At 40.9% G+C, this 18,078-nt stretch overlaps 2 protein-coding genes across 4 annotated transcripts in view; both read left to right on the top strand.

The window, feature by feature from the left end:
* Positions 1-3,275: 3,275 nt before the first annotated feature.
* smad5 (SMAD family member 5) lies at positions 3,276-13,703 on the top strand. 3 transcript variants are annotated; one of them, XM_005719448.1, is made up of 7 exons: positions 3,276-3,581; positions 7,141-8,085; positions 9,195-9,485; positions 10,435-10,539; positions 11,692-11,913; positions 11,996-12,252; positions 12,613-13,703. In XM_005719448.1, the coding sequence occupies exons 2-7, from the start codon at positions 7,683-7,685 to the stop codon at positions 12,754-12,756; spliced, it is 1,422 nt and encodes a 473-aa protein (XP_005719505.1). In that variant the 5' UTR covers positions 3,276-3,581; positions 7,141-7,682; the 3' UTR covers positions 12,757-13,703. The 3 variants fall into 3 exon arrangements, with proteins under 3 accessions (XP_005719505.1, XP_005719503.1, XP_005719504.1); XM_005719446.1 differs by having other exon boundaries at positions 10,435-10,542; XM_005719447.1 differs by lacking the exon at positions 3,276-3,581 and adding an exon at positions 3,950-4,114 and having other exon boundaries at positions 10,435-10,542.
* Positions 13,704-14,979: 1,276 nt separating this feature from the next.
* syvn1 (synovial apoptosis inhibitor 1, synoviolin) overlaps positions 14,980-18,078 on the top strand; it is an 11,581-nt gene continuing 8,482 nt past the window's right edge. Inside the window, exons 1-6 of the mRNA XM_005719445.2 lie at positions 14,980-15,194; positions 15,868-16,013; positions 16,102-16,194; positions 16,327-16,479; positions 16,874-16,922; positions 17,899-18,002. Coding sequence (XP_005719502.1) covers positions 15,882-16,013; positions 16,102-16,194; positions 16,327-16,479; positions 16,874-16,922; positions 17,899-18,002 — 531 coding nt within the window. The 5' untranslated portion in view covers positions 14,980-15,194; positions 15,868-15,881. The remainder of the gene's footprint in view (positions 15,195-15,867; positions 16,014-16,101; positions 16,195-16,326; positions 16,480-16,873; positions 16,923-17,898; positions 18,003-18,078) is intronic.

The raw sequence follows: 18,078 nt of genomic DNA, 5'->3' as shown, positions 1-18,078 counted from the left end.
TCCTTGAATGGTTGCTCCCAGCAATCCGCAGGCGGCATTCTTTCTAGCTCTCTAATATTGCAGCAACCGACTCTTCAGATCTCAATCGTCTTGCGTGTGACTAAATTCAGGACGGGTTAATTTCTCCAACCAATCAAAAATCGCCTTGGTGTCTTGAGGCCGACCACCAAGTTTACTGCTGTGTGTTTTCAGCTGTGATTCAGCTTCCCACCAGTTCATGAATATGTTACTCACTTGCTGTTCTAAACACGATGTGCCTGATGTTGGCTTGGTTTTTAAAACAAAAAACAAAAAACCTTTGAACAGGAAGTGATGCATTGTGCAGTTTTATTTTTGAAGAAGGTGGAAGAGGATTTGTGTAGCTGACTGTGACGGGCAGAATAGGCAGACAGTCAAAGAGAACAGTGTGACACATAAGGGTTCAGCTCAAAACTATGTCAACACTACATGCTTGTTCAGTTCAAAAGACTGGCTCATCACCCACAGATATTGAACAAATGCATACTACCTGAACAGTGTATACTTAACCTGTTTGATCACCTGTCAATCAAACTGCTAGCACTGGCAGCTGACCTGTGAGTGAACCACACAGATGATGGCTTAGCAAAACCTACAAAAGTTTTTATAACCACAAAAGGAGTGGAAAGCCAGTTAACTGAACAGTGAGACTTCCTATTGATAAGAAAAATACAACTTGTATATCTGTAATCTCCTGTCTGTCCATGAAGCTGATCTATTGTGCTCCATTTATTTATTTATTTTTATCTATTGATTGGAGACTACTAGAATGACTTTGCATGATTCCCAGTTTCAAAAAAATCATCATTATTTCAGTTGGTGCAGCCCATCAGTTTAGCTGCTATCACAAGCCCGCTTTCTTATGATTGGCTGCCCCTCACAAAAAGGTTTAAACAGCACTCGCACCAACTGCAAAGCAAAGTTTAGGTTTAATTGCTCCTGTGAAGTCTGCTTTGTTGGAAACCTGAAAATATTTGCCCCTGACAGCCACCAGGACAAAAAGGGAGTACAACTGGTAACTGTCTAGTTACAGTGACATTTTGGCTGTTGGTGGCGTCAGAAGAGAATCTGCAGCCCATAGGAAAATCCCAGCTGATGGTTTTTCATAACACAGGCCAGAGAGAATTTTTCACCAGAGCTAAATGTGTTTTAACTTGTGCTATCCTAGAGTTACCCGTATGGCCAACAGCTGTGCAAATTTATTTCAGTTTGCCTCGTTGTATAGACTTTTTCATATAGTCACGCCAAGCTAAAACTGCTTGGCGTGACCGCACCATTGGGAACATCTCTCTATTACATCACAAAGGGCTGAGAAACTGTCTGAAGCCTGAACCTTTGCCTTGAAGGGAATACTTCAATTTAATCTGACCTAATTGTTTCAAGCTTTGACCATGTCTAATAGACCATCATAGTCAAACATGGTCAAGAGAACCTTCTGAAGTTCAAATGGAACATCAGAACAGGGAAGAAAAAAGTGTCTTTGAGCATGCCATTATTGTTGGTGCCACATGGGCTGCTCTGAGTATTTCAGAAACTGCTGGGAAAATCCAGTGAGCAGCAGTTCTCTGGGTGAAAATGTCTTGTTGACATCAGAGGAGAATGGCCGGCAACTCAAATTACCACCAAGGTATACAGAAGAGCATCTCTGAACACACAACATGTCCAGCTTTGAAGCAGATGGGCTACAGCAGCAGAAGACCACAACTGGTGCTACTCCTGTCACCTAGGAACAAGGAACTGAGGTTATAATTCACACAGTCTCGCTAAAATTGGACAATAGATATTGCCTGGTCTGATGAGTCACAATTTCTGCTGTAATATTTGGATGGCATGTTCAGACGCCAACTACATGAAACTACATGAAATCACGGCTCCATCCTGCCTCGTATCAACGCTTCAGACTGGTGGGTCTAATGGTGTGGAGGAAACTTTCTTGACACACTTTTTGCTGTGAGGTGGTACAACGTACCTGAGTATAGTTCCTGACCATATTCATTCCTTTATGACCACAGTGTACCCATCTTCTGATGGCTCCTTCCAGTAGGACAGTGCATCATGTCACAAAACTCCAATCTGGTTTCACATGACAATGAGTTCACTGTGCTCAAATGGCCTCCACAGTCACCAGAACTCTTTCCAGTAGAGCACCTTTGGGATGTAACAGAACGGGAGCTTCTAGTTATAAACGTGCAGGCAATCAAGCTCCACTAACTTTGATGTCAATATGCCAGTATGGACCAAAATCTCTGAAAAGTGTATATTTATAAGAAAATAGAAAAAAACTGAATATATCCCCTTTGATAGAAAAAAGAAAGCTTTGTACACCTGAATGACATGAACTGTAATAGTGTCAGTAGTAGTTTTCCTCCTGCAAAGCATCAATAGCATTACACAATGATGATTTGCAGGTGGAATTTCCCCATAGAAGTTGCCTTGAAAGCATTAAGGGAATACATACATAATAATGCATTTGATTCTTGAATATCTTGCATTTTGATACACAAGCTTAAGTGTAAGTGTGATTTCCAGACTGAGCTCACGTCACCATCCGCTGTGAATATTTAATTAGACCAATGTAAACTCCAAGCTGCATTGCGGCAACCGTTCGACAGTGGGGTTACCATTTGTTATAAAAACAAATGGTAGTTCCACTGGTCACGTTTGAACGCATAACTTACAGCCAGAAGGGACACGTTCACAGAGCCCGGAGAAGGAAGGAGTGTGTCATTTTTCCTCATGCAAAGGATTACAGAGTCAATGCATGACGGATTCTTAGGGGCAGCCTGTAATCTTGTCTGGATGGTATGTAGCATGTTGTGTTTTGTCTGAGAGCAGTGATGTCAGCAACAAAATAAAGTGGTCCCCAAACCCACTGCTATAGTGTTTCCTGTAACACTTTGATACAACTGATAGACAGGTGACTTCAGACTTGGCTGCCCACGCTGGCCCACTGAAGGTCACTGATGCTCACTGTTGAGTCTTATAAAAAAAAAAATCTCAGAAACTACTGTGGTTGGTTTCCCATTAAAGCTCAGCCTGACAATCAGCAAACGATCAAGTTATTTTAGTTTGTGAAGAAAAGTATTAATCCACCTTTAAAAAATACATATATCTTACGTTTTTATTTACAAATGCTGTAGGTCTGGTTAACTCACTTGAACACTTCTTTGTTGAAGTGACTATCCCAATGGGATGGGAGGAAGGAATCGGGAGAATCCCACTTTATAAAGCAAACCAGTAGGCTGTGATATTCCTCGTGAGGTTGTCGGGTGCTCGCTAGTGGCAGAGCACGCGCACTGCATTTCATTCGGAGTCCGCAGACTGAATGAAGAATCCGCAGCTTCGACACTGTCCTGTGAGAAAGTAGCGGTTCGTCTACGGGAATCGTCGTGGAATATTTAGTTCTGTTTTGATTCCTCAGGTTCAAAGGGTTAACATCGCGAGGGCTGGCGAAGTGTCGAACAAGTGACTATAAAGGACAACAATACACAACAAACCGCAGCCCTCCAGACTGAGTGGAGCCAGCAACTTGTGAGACGTTCCAGAGCCGCAGCACGACCACCGTAAGACGTCCAGCTTCAATCACTTAAACATCAAAAGCAGAAAAGAATAAATGGAAACGTTTCACTTTCATTTCTTATACGTTTTTAGCTGCCGGCGTATCATTTAACGTTATATTTTCGATATTCGGGTCGCAAATGTCAAGATGGAGAAAAGTTAGCTCACTTGGAACAATCTGACCTATACTCAAGAAAAGTGACCTGATTTTTTTTTTTTAGAAAAGTAAGCGATTGTGGGTCATGCTTAGTGGTACATTAAAAGCTCTTTAAAACTAGTGTTAATGTTTAGTGTCTTCGCAGTAAGAAACTAAATCCTCACGGACATTAACGCCAAAGCGAGCACTAGTTTGTTGGGACAGCGGAGCGATATTTACTCCGCCTTCCCAGACTATTTCACTCCAGAATCTGGAGGACATGGCACGGAGAGACGGAACGAAGGGGCTCTGAAAACGAAAGAAATGTATACAAAAGTTGGGATTACGGGCTAAATGTTTGCAAGAAAGATCACTGTCATGATTCGTACGCATTGTTGAAAGGTATGTGGTTATTTAACGGTTGAAATAAGAGAGTAGACTTGAACTCCAGGGAGCTACATCAGCAGGACACAGAGGCTCGGCGCTCCGTTCCCCTCGGAGAGCTTGGCTAACAGCTAACATAGCTTAGCTTCAGTTGTGAGAAGTTCAAAAAGTTTCTGGAATGGAGGAAGAGGAGGAAGGCTCAAGTAAACGTTGTCAAACTACTAAGAGGCTGAATACGATTACTCCCCAAGTTATACTTGATGATAAAACGATTATGGTAGACTCTTATGTAGATGGTTGTTATGAGGTGTTTAATTAAAAACTTCACGCTAAACAAGATGTGTTCTGTGAAAGCAAGCTAAGCTAGTTAGCAAAATCTCGATGCTACTTACATCAAGTTGCTACATACCAGAGTTAGCTAATGCCAGTGGGATATTATATTATATTGTGACCGTGTGTATTTTCGTGGAGCACTTGGAGCAGTACTAAAAGCTATTTTTATTGCTGTTTCTGGGGTCTGTGTATAATTAGATGCGTCTTTCTGAATGCCTTTTCTCTCTTTCTCTGGTTGGGGGGGGGGTACTGAATCGTCCTTCCATATTGTCTGTTCCGTGTTACTTCATGTTTGACAAGCGTTAAAGACGGATTACACGCTGTTAAACAAAGTAGTGTTGTCAGGTTTTCCAGTTTTTTGGAAGTTTTTTTTTGTCTTTTTGTTTTGCTTGCTGTGTGCGTTTTATGTAGACATCTTTTAAACGGGATTAAAGGAATTTCTCAGGCGTGTAATCCAGAGCAGCCCAAACTGATGAACATCTATCAACGATTTGAGAAGCTTCTGGGGTGCACTTCCTATTATTAAAGTACATCTCATTGTTTCCCGCCATGCTTGGAGATGGTATTTTTTAAAATTTTGTATCCATGTACATATGTGTATATGCATTTTCTTAATGCATCTATGACCTATATATTTTCTGTGATTCATAAAGAGTTTTCCCTGGGTCATAGTGGGATTTTGACGATTTTACTACCCGTTTAAACACGACTGATCCACAAGTCTTAACCTTTGGTTGTTATATTAGGCTATTTAAAAAAGGTATTTTATGCTTGGGGAAATGAAACTCGACTTGGGAACAACTAGTTAAGAAATCCCAGTGGTGTGGTGTTGTAGTGTTTTGTTTTGTGTTTTTGCCCTTTAATAGTTTTTATATATCTGGCAAGCAATCCCTGTCATACTAAATTGGTTCCACAAAGAGTAAACTCATGGTCATTTTTGTAAGAATGTAAGCCACCTTTACTGAGGGTTAACAAATAAGTACTTGTCAAAATGCGATGTTGTAAAATACATAGCACCCTAACTGATAGTGGGTAGTATTTTTAGGGTTTTTAAAAAAAAAAAGGGGGGGGGGATCTTGGCGTAGATGTATTTGTTGCTATTCTTCTCACGCATGCACATGGAACTAGTTGTAATAAAAATGGAAACCGATGGTGTTGTTATTAACATGCCAGTACTGTAAACTACAGATAAATCTGTGATAGGCCAATATCAGCCCACTGATATCCGTCTGAATTCGGTTAAACATACTTTAGTCGAGACTGATTTGACACAGAGAATAAGCTATCGTCGTGAACTGTTTGTCTTTTGAAAAGCTCAGCTTTATCTGAAGGATTGGCATGAGAAATCTTATTTAATGTAGTCTTTTGTAGCTAGTGTGTTTATCCACAAGTTTGGATGTGTAAATTGATTACTTGTCTTTACCAACTGAACCATGAACTTGTGTGTCACTTGGAATCTGAAAAAGGCCTATCCACATGTAGGAAGAACTGCTTTAATGTGGCCTGGTGACTTCCAGAAAAGCTCCCAACATTTACATGTTGATATGGTTTTTTTTTTCGGTGTGTGTGTGTCCTGCTTTAGGATGTTTCTCTCTGCTTTCATGTGTGTGGAGAACAATGAGTAATGGGAGGGAGTGCAGTGCTGTTGGACAGCTGTTAGCTGGAAGGGAGGGATTGGGCAGAGATGGGATGAGGGAGGAAGCAGCTCTTTGTGGTTACATCCTTTTTGACTAAGGCCAGTTTCACAGCCCAAACAGCTGCTGCTGCAGGCTGCATGTGTTGACCCTCTGTCTGCTCTGTCTATATGATCTTGGTGCAGTGCATCAGTAGTGAAGGGTAATCAGCAACTCTTAGTTTTACTTTTTTTTTTTTTTTTTTTCCCTTTCCCAGTGCAAATACTGAAGAGAGAGGTCAGTATTTTGTCTCAACTGTCATGTTATTTATTTGAAAAGTAGTTCAAAAATTGGCTGAGACTTCACTAGGCAAAAAACAGATTTTCTTTTATTTATTTTTTTAAAGTAGATTCTCCACATGCTGCCTTAAGAGTTTTTCCCTTATGTGGCATAACTTGTACCAGTCAGTTCAGCAATCATTGTTAGTCCGACTGTAGCATCTATTCTGCTCTTTCCTCTGCCAGTGTGATCACAGCTGTGTGTCTGCCTCTAAGCATGAGTCCACCAAAACCAGAATGTCCTGAAACTTGAAGAGGTGGCACTTTAAAAAGAGCTCATTAAATTTTGGTCCCGATCCAAACTGCTTTCCTTATTTTGTTTAAATGGGGAGTTGGCCTTGAGCACTCTGTAGCTGCCTTTCTGCAGAATTGCTTGTTGTGTGACAAATGATCATGTTAGATGCATTTTAGGCCATATGGCTGTTAAGTGTTTTCCATGTGCATGATTGATCTCGAGTTTGAGATGGAACGCGTTTCACATAACTGAGTCATCTAAGTAGTGATGGTGGCGTTTCTGTGGAAATGTGTCAGATCAAAAATAGCACAAAGGGTTTTCTTGAATTCCCAAACCCCCACCCCATGGATCGAGAATAGTGCTTCTCTAAGTGGGTTGCCATAAAGACTGTTTCATGTCATTAAACCAAAAACTGTAACAGTTGCTATAAAAATGTTTAGAAAGGCTTGCTTGTTCATCTAGATAACAGTAATTTCAAACTTTACATGTGTTCTTGATCTTTCTCTGATCTTTTGTGTTTTGCAGAAGGCTGACAGAGGAAACCCTGACTGTGGGCGATTTGAATGAAGTTAGCCAAAAGAGCATTGGTAGTTCTCAAGAAATGAGCACTTCCTTATAAGACGTGTGTCAGACTTGCACCAGTGAGGCCTGCTGCAGTGTATCAGTTCAACATAAGTCCTGATTTGAGCTCCTACAGACTACACCCCCCCTCTCCATCAGTGGTAGTGACCCAACTCCGGACAGCTTGCTGGAGGGCCCTTCCTGAGCAGCAGCAGCTGCGTCCTGCTTGCTCACTCCTGGCCCTCCCCTGCTTCCTGTCCTTGGTCAGACAAGGCTAAAATCTCCTCTCCCCTCACCCCACCCCTCATCGGTGTTGGCTTTTCATACTTGCACACTTATATTACCCTCTCAAGCAACTTCTTTTGTTGATCACACGCTCACAGACTGTGTTGGGTTAATAACGTTCTTTGGAGATTACCTGCTGACTGATTTTTGGCCCCCTTGCATAGGCCCAGTGTCATCGCGAAGGAAAGTTCCTCTCTTTTACCTGCACTACAACTTGCAGAATGACTTCCATGTCTAGTTTGTTCTCCTTCACAAGTCCGACAGTCAGGCGCCTGCTCGGCTGGAAACAGGGAGACGAGGAAGAGAAATGGGCAGAAAAGGCAGTTGATGCACTTGTGAAAAAGTTGAAGAAGAAGAAGGGTGCCATGGAAGACCTGGAGAAAGCGCTGAGCTGCCCTGGACAGCCCAGCAAGTGTGTTACCATTCCAAGATCACTGGACGGCCGGCTGCAGGTTTCCCACAGGAAGGGTCTTCCTCATGTTATCTACTGCAGAGTGTGGCGCTGGCCGGATCTACAGTCCCACCATGAGCTCAAGCCTCTGGACATTTGCGAGTATCCGTTTGGCTCCAAACAGAAGGAGGTGTGCATAAACCCATATCACTACAAGAGAGTGGAGAGCCCTGGTATGTAATTTTTCTCACCTTAAACAGGTTCTGTTTAATCAACCTTAGCTTTTATATTTAAACAGACATGTAATGTTAATGGTTGTTGTATATACGATTAAACCTGTGTTCTGTGAGGCATAGTCATCACATAATTGGTTTATTTGCAGTGTTTCTAACATTTCTAGCCTATTGTTTCGTTTTGCTTTTTGCCTTTTAACTTTCAAATACAAGATGGATTAAAGCAATTTAGAACTGTGCACATCTCTCAGTAAACTGTAGAGCTGGTAAACAAATCTACAAAGGTCAGGAGGCTGTCATCACACAGGCCTTTTCTGCCCGCCCCCTCCATTTCACAGAAAATCAATATCACTAGCTCTGGGAGTCTTATTAGATTATATGCCTCAGGCATTCCAGATTGGGTGTGGCATCAGAAAGCAGTGTACTAAACGCATAAACCACTCAGACTAAACTCCCAGCACTTTCACATCACTTAACCCCCCCTTCCCCCTTTTCTCCCACACCCCATCATATACACTTACACACCCATGGATGACCCTAAAGATACAGGCTTTCTGATACTACACTGGTTCAGGATTGCAAGGTCTGTATTGACCGGTTCAAAGATGCAGATCACTTGTCGGTGAGAAGACTATATTTCAGCCTTGGAGCCTGGACTCTTAAAGTCAGAGTAATATCTTGCAAAGGGAAACCTTCAATCCTTTTTAAGGGTAAAATTAGATGTGAAGGACATCTTGTTCTTATGTATCAAGAGCTAAAAATAACATTTCAAGACTCACTGTTGTTGTTCAGTCATCTCTATTTCAACCTACAGGTTGAAATTCCTTCAGTTATTTTTGATAGTAGCATTATTAAAATCATATCATCATATTAAAATACTGTAATAATGATCTCAGCATTTACAGTGTTCTACACATTAGGTATTTTCAGCCTCTACAAGATTAATCTATGCTGCTTTCTGGTTTTAATTATTTTCATGTAAATTTTAATTGTTTTGGGCTTGCCCTACTCCTTAAAAACGTAGTTTTCATGAATTGTGAATTCCACATGGTGATACATCATGTGTGCAGTTTCTCACTTGTTTAATTCATTTTTCTTCTTCCATCCAGTGCTTCCTCCTGTCCTGGTACCACGGCACAGCGAGTTCAACCCACAGCACAGCTTGCTGGTACAGTTCCGTAACCTCACCCACAACGAGCCACACATGCCCCTGAATGCCACCTATCCAGAGTCCTTCCAACAGCCGCACAATGGGGGTGGCAGCAGTGGAGGAGGTGGAGGTGGCGGCAGCTCTTTTTCCATTTCTCCCAACTCTCCATATCCTCCTTCTCCAGCCAGCTCTGGTACTTATCCAAACTCTCCTGCCAGTTCGGGGCCCTCAAGTCCATTCCAACTCCCAGGTACACCAAATACACTCCTCCATCTAACCCTGGGAAAGTTGCCAAACCATTGTTTTTCTGAATTGTCACTGTCATGTAGCCAACAAATGTCTGACTTTTGATAAACACTGGTCTCTCAGGATTTCTGTTTTTCAAGTTGCATAATGCAAGGGGGGGGGCGGAGGAGTCTGTTTACAGTTGTATGGTGAAAAAACAAATGATGTAGCCAGGCGAATCCAGTTCCATCCACCAACACTGATGCTCTTAGTCTAGACCAGTGGTTCTTAACCTGGGTTCGATCGAACCCTAGGGGTTCGGTGAGTCTGTCTCAGGGGTTCGGCAGACCCTCCACCGTGACATGCACCGCTCATTTTGTGCACCAATAAAAAACATATCTATGTCTTGAATTTGAAAAAAATCATATTTTATTTTTCACTAAAGAGGGGTTCAGTGAATGCGCATATGAAACTGGTGGGGTTCGGTACCTCCAACAAGGTTAAGAACCACTGGTCTAGACTCTGCTTCACTCCAGATCTGCTGACACATCCAGTGATTTAAGGCAGTCTGGCAAAAAGGGGTGGTTTTTGTTTTGTTTTTAAATTGTTTGTTTTTTGTTTTTAACAGCAATTTAGGATTTAAGTTATTTATCCTGCAAAGCTTTGGTTGGCTTTTTGAATGCTGACAAGCATCATGATCCACTGAAATGTCCTTGTTGCAGTTTTAAGTTGATGTTTTGTTTCCTGTATGCCTCACTAAGGGCTTGAAAAGCTCATGTTGCATCTGTCGGGAATGGGTTAGCATGTGGCTTAGCAAATGAGGGATGTGTGTAATCTGACACCATTTCCGGGGTACAGATCTTGTCATGATTGTTCTAAGGAGTGTCTAAGGGGATTTTGTGTGCGTAAGAGAGAGAGAGTACATTTGTCAGCAGCAGCAACTGGTCCCACTAACTTCTCTCTTAATGTCTCAGCTGACACCCCACCACCAGCCTACATGCCCCCTGATGAGCCGATCGGCCAGGAGCCCCAGTCCATGGAAACGAACAGCAGCCTGGTACCGCAGAGCATTGCCAGAGGTGGTGAGATGTGCTCACAGTTATACTGACAGTAGCAAAAATATACCAAACCTGTTGGTATATCTCAGCTTCATGTATAAGTTTCCTTTCCTCCTTAACTAGCTGTTAAATTATGAACAGAGTTTAATTTACAAAGGTCTTGTTTCTTCCTCATTTTTTTTTTTCTCTTCAAATCCAAGTAGTGCTGTCTCCGTTTTAGTTTATGGGACACTTTTTACACAATCTTCCATTAAACCTGGTTTATATCTTTCAGTTGTAGTGGTTAAGTTAACCCATTTGTCAAATGTGTGAAAGTTCTCGTGTTTGAGACCCAGATAAGTCTCTAGGAGGGTTATGTGAGGTTGGGCAGCTGCGGTACGACTCTACTAAATCAAACGTTTTGTCCAATGTGCTGTCATGACCCCCTATTTATAAGCTATTATGCTTAAACATAAACATAACAGTTTCAAGTCCTTTGACTCATTTAACAGCACACTCTTATTGGATAAGTGCGAAGCAGCTCTCTGTTACATTCATGGTTATATTTAGGAAAAGATGTTTTAATATCACTTGGACTCTTGACTCTGTCAGTGTTTTGCTGTGCCCACATTTAAAAGGTGTTTTGACAACCTTTTTAAGCTGATATGCAGGGCTTTGACATTTTTCAGGCCCTTGCCAAAAACAGTTCACACATTACTGAGATTTACCTGGTGCTTGTAAATCTCTGTATAACAACATTTTACTGAAGCACAAGTATCGCTACACTTCATGTCTACCAGCAGTATTTGGTTTATGAGAGCTGAAGTCGGGAGTGAGTCTATGTAGGTTGACTAAATTAGAGCCTCTATGGAGCATCACATCATTGTACTACAGAAATAAGAAAGATGTGACAGCTTTGGATTTATTTAAACTTGCACGATCTCTGACCAGACTGTTGGTGTAGACCATATGTTAGGACTGGTCTTTTAGAGCTAGTTGAGGTAACCACATTGAATGTAGTTTTACATGAGTTGGGTTAACAGAGCTTTGCTCCTGGTTACACTTTTCCTCTTTAACCGTAATAATTAATAAATCTCGTAGTTTATTTAACCACGCAGTCGTGTACTGTCTGGATTGTCTGAATTCATTTCAAATCCATGTTCAACATCTGTTGATCTTACCTATTGTTTGCAGATGTGCAGCCAGTGGAGTATGAGGAGCCCAGTCACTGGTGCTCTATTGTCTACTATGAACTTAACAATCGTGTCGGAGAGGCTTACCACGCTTCATCCACCAGTGTGCTCGTGGATGGCTTCACTGACCCCTCAAACAACAAAAACCGCTTCTGCCTCGGACTGCTGTCCAACGTCAACCGCAACTCCACAATCGAGAACACCCGCAGACACATTGGCAAAGGTATGACTAATAACCCCAGTAAGAGTAGGAAATAAGGAAATGATGGTGATTAAATGTTCTTACACTTTTGTTTGTCGTCCAGGAGTGCACCTGTACTATGTGGGAGGGGAGGTGTATGCAGAGTGCCTCAGCGACACCAGCATTTTTGTTCAGAGTCGTAACTGTAATTACCACCACGGCTTCCACCCTACCACTGTGTGCAAGATCCCCAGTGGATGTAGCCTGAAGATTTTCAACAACCAAGAGTTTGCTCAACTTCTGGCTCAGTCGGTTAACCATGGCTTTGAGGCCGTCTATGAGCTTACCAAGATGTGTACAATTAGGATGAGCTTTGTCAAGGTAAGGGTTTCATGCTGTACACAAGTCGAATGAAGACGTTCTCGGTAATTTTTTGATTCCTCACTAATTGTGAGTCAGACCACAAGCACTTCAAAACCTGACTTTCTTTTTGCTATAAGAAAGTCAGAAAAACAACCTACCAAAGTACTCCAAGAAGTACACCTATTTGGTAGTTTCTGTTACAGTAGATTTCTCTAGTCTGCATTAAGTCATGATGAGACACACACACACACACACACACACACACACACACACGGTAAAAAACAATACCAGCCACACTTTTGCTTGATTTAATAAGTGCAAACATCATCAGTCACTGTCATTGTGTAATATGGTGTACCTTGTTTTCCCCCCCCACAGGGCTGGGGAGCAGAGTATCATCGACAGGATGTCACCAGCACCCCCTGCTGGATCGAAGTGCACCTGCACGGGCCGCTTCAGTGGCTAGACAAAGTGCTAACACAAATGGGTTCTCCTCTCAACCCAATCTCTTCTGTGTCCTAATACTGGACTTGTGAGAGCTTGGGAGACCCGTTATGAAAATCACCCCCCTCACCCCCAAAACCCCTCAATGATTTCTAATTTAAAACAGTCTTAATGGCTGAACTGTTTACACTTACTTTGGGAAGGGATTGGCTAATAATTCAACAGCACCTGCAGCCAGCATCCAGTTGTTGAAATGGCATCAATGTTGCAAGAAAATACCTGGAGAAAGATGAGAATATGCCCAAGTAGCAGTGACGACATGGACACACTACTGCTTGACAATGCTACAATACCTACAAGAACTGAGGGCTCCATTGTCAAGCTTGAATCTGTCAAATGTTAATTTTTTTTTTTGCATCAAGTTTTATTGTTTGACGAATAACTTTTTGTTTCTCAATATGTGTAGTTTTTAATGAAGCGGAACTGTTTCACTACTCTGCCTTGTGTCTGACAATTTGAAATTTTACAAAACACTTTTCTTACATTGTTGTCTCAATGTCAAATATTTACAATAAAGATATAGACATGACTATGTTTACCATTAGACTCAGATATAACATGCTTTCTTTTTATAGTCTCTACTGCTAGAATTGAACACTGAGCTACTGCCTTTTAAGAAAGTTATGTATGCCAACCTGATAGTTTTTGATATGGGAGATCAATCACTGAACAAGTTTAACATGCCATAAGCTAACAACATTGTGAATGTTACATCTATCGTAATAGAAGTAGTCATATATGATATAATCAGAAAGTGGACGCCATCATTATTGATTCTTGTTTGTACTCTCGTGTTCAAGTAAGAGTGGCTGTATTTTCCATACTCACTGTATTAACAATATTGTGCACTCATGAATTTTATGGAGGCATGTTGGATGGGTTTGGCGTGGGTACCAAGGCATTATGTTGATAAATAATTTGACCTCCTTTGCTCAATGAAATAAAGGGGTTGTCTGGTAACGGAATAATTTTAGTTTTGTACTTTTAAGTGTTTTTGTTTTTAAATTTTTGACTTTTGGCTCAGTCGCATAGAGACGATAACCTCAGTGTGCAACAATCTCCTGCTTGTGTTGGACAAATGCATTTCCTGTGAATTTTTATTTTATTTTCCTCTTGTTTTTCTTTTTGTTTTAAGTAAAAATACTGTTTCTATTTCTTTTTTTCTAAAGTCAAGTTTTTATTTTTACTTCAGGTAACAAAAATGTCTTTAAGTTACCAGTTGATAACAGCGATAGCTTATTTTTCTGTGCTTACGTCTGGTCTTGGCAAATTGGCGACAATCAGTCAAAACATACGTGAGCAGATGGATTCACCGTACACAGTGGTTTGTTCTGATAATGAAAACTGATGACACACCATCCAGCTTTCTCCATGGAATCATTCTATCTATGGCTGATTGCTTTGAATAGCCTTTATTAGATGTAAAGGGTTGTGAAAATACACTGTCACCGTGGTAAACTCATAAAGGACAGTGAATTGTAATGACTGAAAGATTAAGTACACAAAGTCCACAGCTTATTTCTGTTTACAGTACGGCTTAGTGTCAATAAATCTGTTATACAAGAATAGCATTCTTTTTGCTTTCCATGAGGTTAAAGCACTTGTTGGCTGAAATGGAGAACTTAAAAAATGTTGAAATGTTTGTTGATATTTCTGTATTTCATGCAGCATGTCTCAATAAGGACAGCATGCAGGATTCCTTCATATTCATGAGGTAGGTACACGCAGAACCTTTAGAAACAATTCAAGTTAAAGGAAATTTTTCAATAAATCTTTCAGGAAGCTTTATTCAAATCTATAATCAGCTCTGAATAACAACATAGCACAAATATTTTTCACCTATATATATGTGTGTGTGTGTGTATACGTGTCTACCTGAGCTTATAAATAAACAAAAATAGACACAATGAGTACAGGAGGTTACAGAATAGCAAGTTGCCCTTTTTACAGTTTTTCACCGCCAGACCTGAAGCGTTAACCAATGACGCATCAGCCAGTCAACTTCCTATTGGTCCACGTTTCTATTTACCGTAAATATTCTAAAGGGTGCGTCGCTTAACAATACAGTAGAGTGAAACAAACCGCACCTACAAACACTGTTACGCGATATAGGGGTCAAATACTAATATTAAGTCGTGACTAAATACTGTAAATTAAGCGTCCCTCTATCTGCTTTTTATAGCGATTACCGGACATAAGAACACAAGCATGTCGTGAGACACACAAATTGGTCTTGCGTCAAAATAATTTTACCAACCGGATGTGAGGTGGCTTCTAGTGAGCAAGCCAAAGATAAACACGTATACAGGCAGAAAGGGGTGAGGATAATAAATATTACAGGGAGGGTGTTGTGAAAGAGCTGAAATGGAGTAGTTGCTCATAATATACAGTTCAAGTAGGCAGGGATACATCCGACAAAGGTACTAAGGAGAAAGTCTACCACAGACATCGAGTAGGTGAGTCCCGCAGAGTAGTGACAGCTGCAACGGTAGCAGCTAGCAGGCTAACGCTAGCTAAAACTGGCTAACTAACACAGTTAACTGTTTGACAGTCTGTGGAGCAGATAACATTATTAACCCAGACAATCGTATCTTCGGGTATTTGGATAATGTGTAGCTTCTTTATATTTGTGGTTTTAGCATTTAATATTTCTTGAAAACCTAGCAGGTCAGTCGGCTTTCAGACTTCATTGGCCCATTAGCTTTAAAAACAGTAAGCTACTTAGCATCTGTATACGTGGTTTTGTTTGATTTGTCTGAAGAGGGAGTGTAGCCGTTGTTTAACTAGCTTTACTATAAGTTATTCCTGATAATTGTAGTGGTCAGCTTCAAAACTTCAAAAGGAATCATCATTGATGTTTAAATATAAAACGTTTCTGTATTTTTTTGGTTTAACAGCACAACTATATTTCACTATGAGTGCCAAAACCTTTTGACCATATACCCTCATAAAGTCTACCTAAAACATTTTATTTTAAAGTCGTTATCTAAGTAAAACGAACATGGCATAAAGACGCCCCTCCCCCCCAAGCATATCACTTTTATTTGCGTTCTGCTTTAGTGTATTTGTCAACTTTCACAAGCATTAACCTGTTCTTCCATTCCTTCTCCATCTGTTTTCCCTCCACAGCATCGAAGGCCAAAATGGTGCGAGCAGCCTTAGTGACTGTCACCAGTCTGGCGTTGACTGGGGCCGTTGTGGCACATGCTTATTTACTCAAACACCAGTTTTACCCGACTGTAGTTTACCTCACCAAGAGCAGTCCCAGCATGGCGGTAAGATTGGAAATGAAGTCAAATGTTCCATGTTTTGTTTTGTTTTTTCTGTAAATTCTTTAAATTTTCCTTTCTCTCCTGGTATCAGGTGTTGTACATCCAGGCATTTGTGCTTGTGTTTCTGCTGGGAAAGTTTATGAGGAAGGTCTTTTTTGGTCAGTTGAGAGCTGCAGAAATGGAGGTAGAGATATCTTTTACGTTCAGTTGATTCATCGTGACGTATTTAATTTAGAATTTATTGCACGGTCTTTATAATACTGCTGAGACTCTTTTGTTCATATGCATTTGAACATTCTTTTCTGGCTACCCCCAGCATCTCATCGAACGCTCGTGGTACGCTGTGACCGAGACGTGCCTGGCTTTCACTGTGTTCAGGGATGATTTCTCTCCTCGCTTCGTCGCCCTCTTTACCCTCCTCCTGTTCCTTAAGTGCTTTCACTGGCTGGCTGAGGATCGGGTGGACTTTGTGAGTGATGAATGAGAAAGCGCTTCCTTGTCTCACACAATGTACATAAAACACACTCCAGTGCATCTGTGTACAGGACATTGCTCAAAGGTAGAAAGGAAGTGTGGGACACCGGGTGGAACAGATGGTGTGTGGTTAAGGGTGTGGAGCATTGATGTCATTGTTATTGGAGATTTTATAACTGATGATTTTATTAGAAATTAAACATAAAGAGCCTTTAGCATGTTGTAAATTAGATGACTTGTAATTATATTAAAACTGCCATTTCAAAAAGACCTGTAAGTTGCAGAATGTAAAGCATACAGATTTATACGATACTCTGAATCTTATGTAGCATTTGAGTGTATTTAGCTTTGCATGTGCTAACGGGTCTTTTCAATCCTTTTTCTGTCAGATGGAGCGGAGTCCCAACATATCATGGGTTTTTCACATGAGGGTTTTATGTAAGTAGACATCAGCACAGTGGAATATCATTCATACCTCACTTCTGTGCCGGCTTTCTTTTTGTCTTTCATTTCTCCTTTTGGGCAACTCTGTCTCTTCCACCAATTGAAGTCATAAATCTTTAGCTAAGTGAAACTATATGCAAATGTTTGTACTTGCACTACAGGCCACCTGCACTGGTTTATTTGTAAGGCCAGAACATTACAGTGGATAACAGTAACAAGCCACAGCAGTTTCCTGAACACTGCAAGGGAAGCTGGTCTGTTACAAAAAAACCTGCTGTGTTCGTTTCCACCTCTATGTATTTAGTCTCAGATTATATTAAAGTATAACATAAAGAAAATTGATCATATACTGACCTTCATGATGTTTTAGTGCTCAAACGAACTGTTTAGCTTCTTTCCCCTCATCCCTAATTCAGCTTTCTTATTGGCTGGTTAGAGTTGCTGTGTGTCACAGCCACAGTTAACCAGAGTTTTGTGCCTCAGATGACTGTAGGGATTTCTGCTCTCTGTGACATCATGCAGAGTCAAGAGCAGGGGAAAAACTGTCTAATTGAATTAATTAATTTTCATCAGCCTCTAGTATCTGAGCTTTTGCCTCATAAAAACTTTTATTTACTCTGACCACCTCTTTAAGTCTGCAGTCATGCAGTCTGCCTTAGTGTTGGTGTTGTAATAGGATGCCTTGATATTAATAAGTGGATTTAACTGCAGGTGGCATCATTGCAAAGTGAAATTCTTTAGGAATAAGGGAATATGTATAAGCTAATGACTTATTTGTATTTACAAACTGTTGTAAGTGAACAGCGGACAGTTTGTGGCTCTGTCAGCGTGATAGGTTTCCTTAATCAAATCCAACACATTCAAATTTTGCAACATCATTTTTGTTTAGACTTCCAACCGTCTGCATGCAAACTTCGAGCTGAGAAACTGGTTAGAAAAATACTGATATGTGCTCCTTTACTTTCTGCAGCTCTCATGGGACTGCTGGGTGTCATGGACTTCCTGTTCGTCAACCATGCCTGTCACAGCATCATTACCCGAGGCGCTTCGGTCCAGCTTGTGTTTGGATTTGAGGTTTGTCGTGAGCTGAAGCTGAATTGAAACTGTTGTGCTGTGTTGACTGACACGTCTTTGGTTGTTTGAATCTCAT

This window comes from Pundamilia nyererei, unplaced genomic scaffold, assembly GCF_000239375.1.
Source record: "Pundamilia nyererei isolate P.nyererei 1_Seehausen unplaced genomic scaffold, PunNye1.0 scaffold00001, whole genome shotgun sequence".
NCBI classification, from domain to species: domain Eukaryota; kingdom Metazoa; phylum Chordata; class Actinopteri; order Cichliformes; family Cichlidae; genus Pundamilia; species Pundamilia nyererei.
Note: the sequence above shows the minus strand (reverse complement) of the source record. Positions and strands in the feature narration are given on the sequence as shown.

Coding starts and splice junctions, on each gene's coding strand:
- smad5 (XM_005719446.1), top strand. CDS start 7,683: ATGACTTCCATGTCTAGTTTGTTCTCCTTCACAAGTCCGACAGTCAGG. Junction 11,914..11,995: donor CCGCAGACACATTGGCAAAG/GTATGACTAATA, acceptor TTTGTCGTCCAG/GAGTGCACCTGTACTATGTG. Junction 12,253..12,612: donor TTAGGATGAGCTTTGTCAAG/GTAAGGGTTTCA, acceptor CCCCCCCCACAG/GGCTGGGGAGCAGAGTATCA.